Source organism: Kogia breviceps, chromosome 1 (genome assembly GCF_026419965.1).
Source record: "Kogia breviceps isolate mKogBre1 chromosome 1, mKogBre1 haplotype 1, whole genome shotgun sequence".
NCBI lineage: Eukaryota > Metazoa > Chordata > Mammalia > Artiodactyla > Physeteridae > Kogia > Kogia breviceps.
Window position 1 is genome coordinate 47,986,144 of NC_081310.1, and position 14,386 is coordinate 48,000,529.

General features: G+C 38.4%; 1 protein-coding gene across 6 annotated transcripts in view; it reads right to left on the reverse strand.

Annotated features, from left to right (window-relative positions):
• The window catches only part of RABGAP1L (RAB GTPase activating protein 1 like), a 742,996-nt gene that overhangs the window by 25,983 nt on the left and 702,627 nt on the right, over positions 1-14,386 (reverse strand). For 4 of the 6 annotated variants that reach the window (XM_067031217.1, XM_059046250.2, XM_059046253.2 and 1 more), the window contains one exon: positions 2,980-3,072. In XM_067031217.1, the coding sequence (XP_066887318.1) occupies positions 2,980-3,072 (93 nt within the window). Of the gene's footprint in view, positions 1-2,488; positions 2,795-2,979; positions 3,073-14,386 lie in introns of those variants that run through there. The other 2 variants (XM_059046252.2, XM_067031239.1) reach the window with 2 other exon arrangements.

The following is a 14,386-nucleotide window of genomic DNA, read 5'->3' on the forward strand; positions in this document are numbered from 1 at the left end:
ATAACCTCAGAAGTAGATATTTGCATATATCATAAAAATAGACACAAAACACATGTTTAGATAGCTACAGCAAGAATGTGACTACTGAGAGCTATCCTCTTTTTGTACCCCACCATGCCCAAGAGAAATAGTATGAAGCTGAAAAAATCTCTTGGAATATCTTAAGGTATAACATTTCTGGGCCTTCTTTTTTTTTTTTAACTGACACAATCTTCCTAACTCCCTGGCCATATGGCAAGCCAGAGGATAAACAAGGCATTTTAAACACTATGGATCCTAACGGTTGAGGAGGGGTTGTCAGTGAACTGGTATACGTTCTGACTCAATGCCTTCAAAGATCTTCCCAAGTTATTCTTGAGAATTTTCGGGTTCCCAGTCCAAGAACTATGAATTATCAAGTGCTTATTCCCAGGGCACAGATCTTATTCTTGACAGGATTAAATTTATAAGTTGCTAAAATGTATTTCCTAAGACACCTTCCTACTTTAATGAATACAACTGTAATTAGCTTCTTAAACTAGATACTGAATATCTGAAAGAACAAATCTGTTGATGGCTGGACACTGTTGTCAATTGTCACCTTGAAAATGTAATTATAATGTGAGGACTATAACTTTACCAAGTTTATCTCCAGTACAAATTTCTAGACATTATTAAAAGTGTATAGAAATATTAGTTGGATGATGTATTGACAAGCTATTACAATAATGCAAAAGAAACAGCTATAGAGGGTATCTGATATGCATAAATAGAGCATTCAAGGTTAAAAGTAGTACCTGTTTTCAAAACAAAGACCAAAAAAAAGTTTAATTCTACTTTGACCCCTCAGTAAAAACTGTACTCATCAACAGTATATGTGTGATAATTACTTTTTAAGAAATAATATGCATTGTACTATTTATTTATACATAGCTGCTTTGACACAAAAAGGATATAAGAAATAATAAGTTCAGTTCCAGGCTGATTTTAAATACACCATTTTAGTCTTTCATTTCCCTCTCTTCTATTTTAAAGTATCCTTCCTAGGTTTTACTCTTAATGATGGCATCAATAAGAAAATTAGAATGATGCAAGAAGTAGGAGAGCTTCACTTTGGATCCTTAATATTTTATAATTACTACTTCAAGCCTTTCTAAAGCAGCATGCTACATAAGCTGCATTACAACTGGTTTTATTGAGGGGTGGAAATTAACTTTGAACTTTATCTATGAGCACCTTATATGGTAATAGTTATCTGCCATAGCAATATGTGGGATTTTATTATCAGCTGGTTTTATAAACAAGGGCAGTAACACACTGATATTAGATTATTAGGTAGCAATACTCGAGAGAAATAGGAGAAAGATAAGCAAGGGACTGGTGGAGCAGAAACAAATAAGGTGATATTATTCTAGTAATAATTGGGTAATTAGAGGCAGTGGACCTAATAAGGCTAATCACAACCATTTACTGCACACCAACTATGTGCTGGGTACTTAACATATAACATCCCTCATCCTCACAACAATCTTTCAAGAAAATGTGTATACTATATGGGGTTTTTTTGTTCTTTTTGTTTTTGTGGTATGTGGGACTCTCACTGTTGTGGCCTCTCCCGTTGCAGAGCACAGGCTCCCGACACACAGGCTCAGCGGCCATGGCTCACGCCCAGCTGCTCCGCAGCATGTGGGATCCTCCCAGACCGGGGCATGAACCCGTGTCCCCTGCATCTGCAGGCGGACTCTCAACCACTACGCCACCAGGGAAGCCCTATTTTTTTTTTTTTGTACTATATGTTTTACAGATGAGGAAGAGGCTCAATAATTAGTCCAAGATGCTGAACAACGGCATAGGGATTAAAACCCCCAACTTGGACTCCAAATTCTGTCTCCTTTTTCAGAAATTCAGGTTTTGAACTCAGATCTGACTACAAAATCCATACACTCCTTCCACCATTCCCCTATGTGAACCTCCAATGCTATTCAATTCAGCAGCGGAGACGAGATATACTGTGTAACTGCAGCTGCCCGTGTCCGGCTCTCTGACCACATAAAGGCAACTCTAGTTATACAAGCAGAAGTCATCCCACAGTGGGTGGTTTAATTAATAATGTCATTGCAGTACTTTTTGGCATTGCTGAATACATACATTTGGCAATGTGTGAATACAATATTCTCTTGTCCTAATGTACTGATGTGGAGAGGGAGGGAATCATTCTGTATCTGTAGGAATCTGAAGAATTAAAACATGTTGAAGAGAGACACAAATATTTCAGTTGGAAAAAAAATAAGTTTGAAATCAGTACTTCCCCAACATTGCTTCATGGAAACACTGTTGCTAATTACCATTGAGGAGATCTTTATGACTGGCCTCCATTTTTTAAAATACTACAATTAACTGAGATATTAAACTGAAATCATCTTGATTCTTGAACTGCATACTGTAATGAAATGTCACTGTTACTCATAAATTTGTTTGTGGAAATAAATGTTGCAACAAACACCATGAGTGTGCTCAATATAGCTTTATGGGTTTTATTTTTCCTTTTGAGTGAGTTTGTATTTTGAACATTGGCTACAGACAGAGGTAAGTCTGAAACATTCTTGTGCCAGTCTTGAAGCAGTTCGCCTTCTAAAAGTCTTTGTGGATGTGACTGTGCACAGCTAAAACCGTACTTTGCCATTTTCCTTTTTTCTCATTTTTGAAAGTAGTCGATAGCCACTTTCTCTCTTTCTTTTTCCCTCTCTTTCTCTCAGCTTCTTATGAAGACTCCCAGTATAAATGCAACGGGTGAAGTTACCTACAAATATACAAACTGAAAGAAAAGAAATATTATGGTTGGCCACTCAGGAGTCTCCTGAGATGAAAACATACCTGGACATTGAGCATGGTCAGAGTCTACATCAATCAAGAAGGAACAGAGGGAACAAACTTTCCACAGCTGCTGCTTTAGGGGAAAGAAGGCACTTGGCTCTGACAGGTGACCCCTGTCTCCCATACCTTGTATCTATCCATTGGGTCTTCCTGCTGCAGCTGACTCTCTCGCATTGTCTGATATTCTTTCTCATATTTCTTTAGCTTCTTGGTCGGTACCTGCAGGGATTAGAGGACAAGCATGTTAGTCAAGGAGATCGTTTAAGAAACCATTTTCTGATGTGCTTCCCAACAAAGCCTCTGGCATTCTAAAGGAGCACACCATACTCAATGTAGGGGGAAAATCTAGATTCTAGAACAGGGTCTGCAAACGTTTTCTGTAAAGGTCCAGATAGCATACATTTTAGGCTTTGCGGGCCACACAATCTAGTTCACAATTCCACTGTTGTTATTGCACAAAGCCTGCCATGGGTAATACACAAACAAATGAGTATGGCCGTGTTTCAATAAAATTTTATATACCAAAATGCGCTGTAGTCTGTTCTACAACACTGCTGATATAGCATCACTTTTTCTTGCTAATGCATTTAACAGTGGTGTTAATTCTGTTAACTGCCTTTCTTTAAGTAAAATTCACTCTCCCAACATGTTAAAAATGAGAATTATTATTTTATAAAAATAAAATATTGAGCAACACAAAAAAGTTTTAATGGAGCTAATAATATACCAGAGAGAAAACAGATTCTAAAATTGGTAGGCAAATTTCTATTTCATAATGGTTGTCAGGAGAATTAAATGACAAAGTATCTAAAATAATGCCTGGTTCATTGAATTTTTTAAAACTGTGTTTTCAGAAAATATTCCAAAAAATTAATCCATTTTAATCTATTACATGTTATATATAACAGACTAAGTCTACTCTTAGGCTTTTCTTGGACAATCAAAATTATATAATTCCTTTAGACATCAAAATCTTTCCTTAACGTTTAGGTCCTAACGTAAATGACTTGAAATGAAGAATAAATTTATCTAAATTTTTAAAAAGATAATAAGTGCATTATCTGGTTAATGACTGGGGACTCAGTGAAGGCAAGGACCATGTATTGATGCCCCTCAGTATCCATCATGATGCCTACCAATGTAATTGGCCCCTAGGAGGCCCTCAACAGATTGTTTCTTGTCGACTTCAAAACATGGTATTTAGAAAACATGTAAGTGTGTGAAAGAGAGAGCAAGAGAGAATGGAAAGCACCAATGAAAATAAAATTATCTTATGGTTTTCCGGGATGAGGATAGTCTCAATTCTCTTAAATCTGGCCACAGAATTTGTTAAATAAAACGCAAAGACACCAGGTGTCATTCCCCAGCTTATTCTAGTTACTTTGTTCTTTCCATCCAGGAGCACTGTGAGTACTGGAATTATCTGCTTCTCACCACAACTGGGAAGTTGCACACAGTCCAAACCTGTCAGGTAGTGTAAATCATTCAATTACCACATGATGACAGTATTCACCTGGCTGATGGGGGACTGCCTACCCAATCAGACTAGAGGAAAGAACATTTTCCAGCATGTAACTGAATTGCAAAACCACTGCAGAATATTGGCATGAGAAACTCTAACCCTTTACTACTTCATCTCCAGAGACCTTTAACAGTATGCTGTGACCAACGAGAGTGCAAAAGAAAGAAAAACACCACCTGCCAACTGCGTGGCCTCAAGATCATTGATAAACAGCAAGGAAAATATACATGATCATGTGCTAACAAAACAGCAACAACATTATTTTTCATGAATTTTGAGAGGGGAAATCTCCTCTAGTTTTCTTTTCTCTGTATTAATCATATACTCTGAAAACCAAAACCAGACTCTCAAGACCAAATGGCAAATCACTGGCACTGAAGTAGCCCTGGAGCTGACGAGAAAAGGGGAGAAGTCCCAGAGTTTTAAGCAGTGACAGGGGTTTCCCGTGGATCTCTAGAAGGAGGGGTCAAGGGAGAAGTGAGAGGATTTGTGTGGAGGCACTGTGAGGAGGGAGCCTACTCCAGCAGCCACTTACCACAAAATGAGAAGGAAGTACAATATGTTAATATTTTTGTAGCTGAATACTGGTACCACTGGGTATCAGGCTGAACATCAGTCTTATGTGGAAGTATTTTCCACATAGTTCTAAAATGGATCCATTCACCAAGAAGTGAATTACATGTTACAAGCTTGTCTCTAGAGAATTTCTTCTAAAACTGTATTTTTTAAATTGGAACTATGACTGAGGGTTTTTTAAAAAATATGTAAAAGAGTGTCCTTTTTTTTTTTTTTTTTTTTTTTTTTTTAAGAGTGTCCTTTTAAAAGTCAATCTTGTTATATTAAGAGGTTCATTTCAAAGTGAAATTTTTAAAAATGCATTAAACACCCCTCAATAAGCTAATCCTTTCCCATCTGGCTGAGATTCTAGGATGTTTGGCTTCATCTTGTTCAGGGAAACAGTGCAGGTTCCCAGAACAATATGTTGCTAGGAAACCTTCCAAGCTTATTTATCTTGTGCTGTGGGGTGATATTGAGCATCCACCTGTGATTGGCACAAAGTAAAAGGGGAAAAAAAGGTGGAAGAGGAAGGAGAGCTGATGTGAAACTCCCGTGGTTTATGAGATAATCAAAGAAAACAGACTGTTACAGTTTTCAAAACTATATTTCAGGACAAAATTGATTTTATTTTAGGGAATGTAATATTGAGCTTAAATTTTTTCTTATCAAAGAAAGGAATGAAAAAAACCTCTTTAGTATGTAGTTTTAATTTAAAAAAACATAAAGTCATTAAGAATTATTAGAATTTAAACAACCTACTATCTCAAGAGCAGTATAGGTATCTCTTCCCTTAAGTTAAATAAATTTAATGTAAGTGTGTACTTGAAGAATGAGATGTATAGGGGAGAGGAGGCTTCCCTGGTGATCTAGTGGCTAGGACTCTGAGCTTCCACTGCAGGGGATGTGGCTAGATCCTTGGTCAAGGAACACCCCACATGCCTTGCAGGTGGCCAAAAACAAGACAAAACAAAAGAATAGGGGAGGATCTGCATAGGTTATATGCAAATACTATGCAAAATAATATATAAGGGACTTAAGTATCCGTGGAGTTTGGTATTTGCGGGGGGGGGCTCCTGGAACCAATTCCCTGTGGATGCCAAGGGTTGACTGTAATTACTAATTTGCATTACTCTTTCTAAAGGTTAATCATGCAGGCCTCAGGTGGAGTTGTAGGAGGGGAAGACTAAATAAGAATACAGTAGTTCCCTCTCATCCACAGGGGATGTCTGAAACTGCAGATAGTACCAAGCCCTACATACACTCTATTTTTTCCTATACATACACACATACTTATGATAGTTTAATTTATAAATTAGGCACAGTAAGAGATTAACAATAACTAATAATAATATAGATAACATGCTGTAATAAAAGGGTTACTTGAACACAAGCACTGTGATACCACGACAGTTGATCTGATAACTGGGTTGGCTAAGTGACTCCTCGGCAGGTAGTGTACACAGAGTGGATACGATGGACAAAGGAATGATTCCCATCCTGGGTGAACTGGGGCAGGATAGTGTAAAATCTCATAACCCTACTCAGAACTGCTCAAAATTTAAAACTTATGAATTGTTCACTTCTGGAATTTTCCATTTAATATTTTCAGACTGCAGTTGACTGAGGGTAACTGAAACCTCGGAAAGTGAAACCACAGATAAGGGGTGACTACTGTATGCTCAACATTCTTCGTTTCCCATGCTCTCTCTCTTCTTTTCATTTAAAGCACATATTTCCTGTTTTTATATGACTCTGATAGAATAAATATACATACATATAAGTATACCAATTAATTTTAGATGAATTTGTCTTAATAACCTTTACCTCAGTAACCATATCCACCTGAGTTACTTTATTTCATAGTTTTTACTTTTATTACATTATTTTGAATACTCCTTATGAATACCTGAATTTCATATGCATTAGTTATTTCTAATAAAACATACTTCTCTTATGCATATGATTTGGTTAGGTTTCCTGTTTATCAAATGTGATTTTTATACATTTAAGGAGTTCAGATGCCTTTAAACAATAAATCTTAAATTTGGGGTAGTAATTAATGGAGTAATAGAATGCTTAAGTCACAAATTTGGAATACACCTATTATAGTAACTTAAGGAAAATTTATACATAGAAAAGAGGGAAATGACACAATATAGCAGAACACATGTGTGGAGATTTTTCAACCTGATCTAAACTCTGCAGTATATATGGAATGATTGTTGGCATATGCTGATCTTATGAAAATAGTATTTCAATTTTATGAAAAGTTGGTTTAGAATTTAACTAGAGAAAAGAATCTAGGAGCCACCAGTGTTTCTCAAGGTGGGGGAATTTCTGGCGTTTTGGGTGGAATAATTTTTGGTTGTGTTAGACCCCGCTTCCTATTTCTGAGCCTCTAGCATCCCTGGCCTATTTGACATATCACCTATTAGATGTTAGTCACGCCCTCCAGTCATTGTGACACCTAGGATTCACACACACCTTTCCAAACAGAAAGGGGAGGGCATTGGGGGATGGGAGGTGTGAAGAGTAGATGCTTGGGAAGTGGAATTCGTACTAAAAACCACTGCGCTAAAAATTATCAATGAAGGACTTCCCTGGTGGTGCAGTGGTTAAGAATCCACCTGCCAATGCAAGGGACACGGGTTCGAGCCCTGGTCCGGGAAGATCCCACGTGCCGCGGAGCAACTAAGCCCATGCACTACAACTACTGAACCTGCACTCAAGAGCCCACAAGCCACAACTACTGAGCCCACATGCCACAACTACTGAAGCCTGCGCGCCTAGAGCCCGTGGTCCGCAACAAAAGGAGCCACGACAATGAGAAGCCTGTGCACTGCAACGGAGAGTAGTCCCGGCTCGCTGCAACCAGAGAAAGCCTGCGCACAGCAGCGAAGACCCAAAACAGCCAACAATTTTTTAAAAAATTAATTAATTTTTAAAAAGAAACCCTCTTCTTTAAAAAAAAAAAAAATTATCAATGAAGACAAAGGAGGCCTGGCCAGCATGCGTTGTTTTCAGTACTGCATTCATAAGGGACGCTCTGCTTTTGATCAGCAGTAATCGGCATTAAGAAAAACATGAAATGCCTCCACGTCAAAGAATTTCCTAACAGTTTTAAAGCTATAATTTAGAGAACTCTATATTTAAGCCTATCAACAACTCTGTGAAGTAAGTATTATTTGGATTTTACAAATAAGAAAACTGAAGAGAGATAACTTGCCCAAGATCACACACAGCTGGTAAACACAGTCAGAAATGGGATCCAGGCAGTCAACCTCCAGAGTCTGCCCTCTTCAACCACCTGGATCTACTGCGTGCAAAGAGGAAACTTGTTGGGGGGGGGGGGGCGCCTCAGTGAGGGAGGATTTTCATTATGACTGGTTCATGTAGACTACCTTGCCAGATTAAATAATGCTCTATTTCCATGTGCTAAATTTTAACAGGGGGCCAGTCACTTGTAAGAGCTATTTCAGGGCTTGATGAATCTGCTTCTCTATTTCAGAAATAAACAACATAAAAATATTTAGTGATAGATACAAACTCTGGCAAAGTAAATCACAAGTTTTGAAAAAGGCTGATAAGATCTAGTCAATATCTTCCTGATGGTCAGAGGTCTGAGTGCCTAAAAAATGATCAGGTCGAAGGTATTAACCATTATGTACTGCTCTTACTTCAGATAATTTCTTAGGATAAACAACAATGATCCCAATTTAATATATTAATCACTGGACAGAGAAAAAATAGATAAGTAGCAGAGTTCCACATTTCTTGGTGATGGGGAGGAGGGGCGCAGGCTGAGAGTTTTGGGGTTTTTTTGGCTGCGTTGGGTCTTCATTGCTGTGTGTGGGCTTCCTCTAGTTGCGGCAAGCAGGGGCTACTCTGTTGTGGTGTGTGGGCTTCTCACTGCAGTGGCTTCTCTGGTTGCGGAGCACGAGCTGTAGGTGCGCGGGCTTCAGTAGTTGTGACACGCAAGCTCAGTAGTTGTGGCTCGCGGGCTCTAGAGTGCAGGCTCAGTAGTCATGGTGCACGGGCCCAGTTGCTCTGCGGCATGTGGGATCTTCCCGGACCAGGGCTCGAACCTGTGTCCCTGCATTGGCAGGCGGGTTCTAAACCACTGTGCCACCAGGGAAGCCCAGGCTGAGAGTTTTTAATTCAGAGTCACTTCCGTGAAGACCTATCAAGATCTGTGGACAGAAAGTGGATCAGTGGGAACCCAAATTCTAAGTCAGCTTGCAGAAGCCCAAAGGACTTGGAAGGAAATAGATGAGAAGAAATCAAAAGGAGAAGACATCTAAGAAGAGGGAGAATGTCCTTACAGGCTTCACTTAACCCTCTTCATGGTATTCAGCAAAAGAAGCTATTCTGACTCTTAGAGCTTTTAGCGTTAGGAGGAGGGGAACAGAGTCGTTTTACCCCAGGGTACTGGGGGAAAAACCTTCAGAGAACATAAAAGCCTATAAATGATTATTCATTGTGTTCCTTTTTATTGAGGTATAATTGACTTATGACATTATATCAGTTTCAGATGTACAACCTAATGATTTGATGTTCGTATATATTGCAAAATGATCACCACAATCAGTCTAGTTAACATCCATCTCCACTGTTACATATTTTTTGTCTTGCGATGAGAACTTTTAGGATCTACTCTCTTAGTAACTTTCAAATATGTAATACAGTATTATTAACTACAGTCACCATGCTGTACATTACATCCCCATGACTTATTTATTTACAACTGGAAGTTTGTACCTTTTGACCCCCTTTCACCCATTTCACACGACCCTGAGCCTCTGGCAATATTAGTTGTATTCCAATACTTAAGGAATACAATGGTTTAAGGGAGTGAGGACAAGAAAAGTATTTGTCTCTTGCTGTAACTCTAACATAACTCCCAAGGCTTATAGACATCAAATTACTAGGCATTCTTTTCCTGAATCCACACATTAGTCCACAGTGCTGCACTTCCTTTCATTTCATTGGGCATGCTCAGTTTCCCCAATTACTCAAGCCTAATGGTGCACACACCTGTGACAGGTTCCTGTCCTCATTCATGAATAATTGTATGAAGTGAGTCACTTTCCGGCATTCATGGCTCACTCCTTAATGTAGTGTGCTCATCAAAGTATCTATGAAAGCTTCTGAAATATTGATTTCTACTTTCTTCACCATGTTGTAATATAAGCTGTCTGGTCCCAATGCTGTAGCAACTTTAAGAGACACTTGCATTTTATAGAAACTGCTTATCTGTTCATTTCTAATTTCTCATCTCCAGGCCTATAAATCTAATCTCGTATACTATTTTTATGGAACTCCTTGGCACTTCTGTTCTAGAGCTTTCCTATCAATAAATAATATCTGGAGGTAGAGTAATTTCTTTATTATCTATGTTTTGACAACTCCTAAATTTATAGTTCCCAGCCCAAGGCTTCTATTGAGCTCAACCTACATAATCAACTGTAAATTTCATATTATCATTTGGATGTTTCACATTTGAGATTGTTTTCAACCTGGAGAGACAACCCACTCCCTACCCCCCAATTTACTCTTCCATGGTTCATCTTCATCCAGATGCTCAAGACAGAAACCCAGCAGTCACCTTTGACCTCTCCCCCCATCAATGATCATGAAGTAAGTCACTAGATTCTATACTGTATGCCTCCAAATATATCTCTAGCTTGTCTTCTTCTTTTGAACCTCATTGGCACTGCCCTAGTTCAAGTCATAATCACCTCTCATCACTGCAATAACCTCCAAGCTGGTCTCCCTGTGTCCATGCTTGCTCTACTCCCAAAGGTAGTCAACTTTTTTTTTCAGGATGCAAATCCGATGTCATTCCCTTTCCTAAATTTTTCAATTGCCTCTCATGCTTAGGATAAAGAGAAAAATACTTGACATAGTTCTGCTGGTGCTATAGGATCTGGTCTCTATCTACCTCTCCCCCTCACTTTCTATGCCTATATTTCACAAAAGTGGGGTTCACCCATCCCAAGGGGTACATAAAAGGATCCAAAGCATGCAAAAAGGCAAAAGGCAATTATTAGAATTTTCAGTTCTACTTCTTTTTTAACCTCAACTTTTAAAAATGTCTATATTTGTGCCGATTTTATCAAAGTACATGTACTTAATTTATTTTTAAATGAATATTCATATACTGGAGGTATACGCTTAAATTCCTTTTACTAACAGCAATGCACGATTAGAAGAGTTTAGAGACAACCAGTCTCTACTGCAGCCACACTGGACTTCTTTCAGTCCCTTTGACGCATCATACTCTGTCCTGTCTCAGGATTTCGAGCCTGCTGTTGCTCCTGCTGGGACGGATCCAGCACATTCACCTCAAGATTCTAATTCAAAAGGTCTGAGGTATGGTCATGCACCTCTATGTTTATAAATTGCCTGCCCCTCAGGCAATACACTGTCCATCTGAAAAACACTGGAAGAAAACATCAAGTGATGGAAAGGGAAGAGTGACAGACAGGCTAGAGAGGCTTTTATGAACTGGCCTAAGAACATAATCATTGGTTTCTAAGGGAATACCCATCCTGAGTTTCAAACAACCAATTATTAAATAAACTTTAGGAGAGAATAAATTTGTTAAGATCAGGAAGACTCTCAGGAAAAACTGAAATTTTTAATGTTCTAAAATATTTCAAGAATCTATTATATAAGCAGTTTGGATATAAGGACAGAATCAAGTTTTAAATAAGGGAAAACCCATACGCTTCAAGAACAATTATTTAAACAATAGAGTTACTCCTCAATATTATAAGTAGGGTGATTTAGGGGTTAAACAGGCTTAGTTTATACTTGAAATCTTGCTCTGTCAAATACTAGATATGTAATTCTAAAAGCAATTCATTTAAAGCTCTTAATCAGGGGACTTCCCTGGTGGTCCAGAGGTTAGGACTCTGCACTCTCAATCCTGAAGGTCAGGGAACTAACATCCCACAAGCCGCGTGGCAGTGCCAAAAAATAAAAAAAGAAAAGAAAATATCATGCAATAAACCTCTTAATCAGAGCTTCAATTATTTACTTTTTAAAATGGGGGTATAACACAAATAACAACTACCATGTCCATCTCCTTTTATTAAGCGCATACAGCATGCCATGGCACTGGGCTAAACACTTAACATATTTTATATTACTTAAGCCTTACAAAGTTGAACTGGGTTTACTATGCCCATTCAATAAATTGAGTACACTGAGAAAGATTAAGTGACATGCACAGGGACCATGGTAATGACTGACCCAATAGGCCTTTTTGACACCAAAGGTAAAGCCTTAATTGCAGTATGTTACATGCCTGTCATCCACCCAGCACACAGAGCTCTCAAACCCAAGACCCTTGCTAAGCCTCATCAGTCGCCTGCTGCAACTAACTGAGCAAATCAACTGCAAGATGACAGAGATACTTTAACACCTGACTGGGAGGTGATGAACCTAGGATATCTGCTGTCTTACCTGGCATAAAGCAGGAGCTCAGAAATATATACACCTCCTCCCTGAACTTTCTGGGCAAACTAGAACAAAAAAGGGAAGGTCAAATAGACCCTAAGGTGATTGAACCAGGAGTTTAACTCTGGGAGAAGCCTGCTTAAAATTCCATAAAGTCTCAAGAGGGGGCAGATTGAAATGATATATTTTCCTTCTCTCTCAGGCTTCAAAAAAAGTATTGAGGCATAAACAATCTAGGAGATTTACAGCTTAAAGCAAATTACCTTAAGGTACTGGAATCAGTCAGAGCTTAGATGGAACATTTTTTGAGGCCTACAGCTTCATTGAGAATGCCCTTCTCTGTGTATTGTTTCTCATATTTCTTTCTTTCTGTTCCACCTGCTTCATGTACTGATTTGTACAAAAAAAAAAAAAAAAGATGGGTTCTTTTTTTCACCCACGTGCAGCAGTTGCAACTGGGTCACAACTATTCCTTGTTGGTTTTTAAGTCTTTTTCTCAAATTTTTTTATACTTGAAGGAGAAAAAAAGACATTTTACCTGTTTTTAAGCAATACAAATCCTTATATCTCACAATGTTGGTTAACTTCCATTTTAGGCTGAATTATGGAAATTCTGTTTCCTCTTTGTAATGATTAAAAAGCAATGATATCTTAAGTTGGTATACCATACTGGATGCTTTTATTTCCTTTGGTGGGAGGTGCTCAAAATCCACTGTAATATCTCATGTAAAATTCCACTTCTGAATGAGTTTTTTTATTGGAAATGTATTGCTTAAAATGTTTATTATAGTTTTGGAAAATAACAGAATGACTACCAAGTGCTAAAAATTAAGACTGTAAGATGGTATGTAATACACTAAATCTGGTTACATGTTGAATGGTATTGGTCTGATTCCAGGGAGTAGATTAACCAGATGTAGTCCCCAAACTGGGCCACAGAAAGCTGATACAGCTATGCATTCAGAGCAAGCTAATTAAGCTTATTTAAAACTAGACAATGAGACAGAGGGAAGAATGATAGGGGATCGAAGTAGGACACTATTACCATCAAATGCTATGTTCATTAGAATAGTGCTGGCCTTTGCACTGAGGATGCTGAGAAACCTGAAGCAGTACTTTCATGTCAGTTTCTACTGGCAATTAGATCAAAAGTAAATATATACTATTGCGAAAAATATTCACAGTAGACAGAAGGCTATAGACATTTATGCTATAAGAAATTTAATTCAAGACTAATATGCCAAACAGCAGCTGTATAAGACAGTCTGAGTACTTCCGTCTTCAGAGAGATTCACCTTTACCATAGCAGACTATCTGAAAAGGAAAGCAGTGGGAAAGAAAGAGAAATGGGGAAACTTTTCTGTATTCACCTATCTTTAAGGTACTACCTTAAAGGTAGTAAGTCAAACTGGTTAGCAGTTAGCAGCAGCAGTATTAAACTGCATGATGATTGCACTGCCATTTTTATACACCAACTTTTTAACATGGGAAGAAAAACTCATACCTCCTTTGCATTCTTAAAAATCACCCATTCACTCACTCATTCCACAAATATTGATTATATACAGTGTAGCAGGCACAGCCATCCAGGAACAAATGCACAGTGTGTCCCCTCAAGGAGCACAGTCTGGTGGGGAGGAGGTCTTTGAAGAAATGATCACACAATTGAAATAAATACTGCACTTACATAAGGTGAGTGCTCTTAGGGAGAAGTAAAGGTGGAGGGATAACAGTGCACAAGGTTCTAATTTTGATTGCTTCTCTGAGGAATGACAATGAAGCTGAGACCTGAAGAGTAAGTCAGCCAGTGAAGAGTAGGGGGGGAGAGTGTTCCCAGCAGAGGGCACAATGGGCACAAGATGGGAAAGAGGAAGACCAGCTACATAATTTGCCAGGACCAATACAAAATGAAAATCAAGGCCCCTTGTCCCCAAAGTGAGAATTTCAAGGTGACAGTAGAGCATTAAACCAAATGCAGTCGCTCAGGTC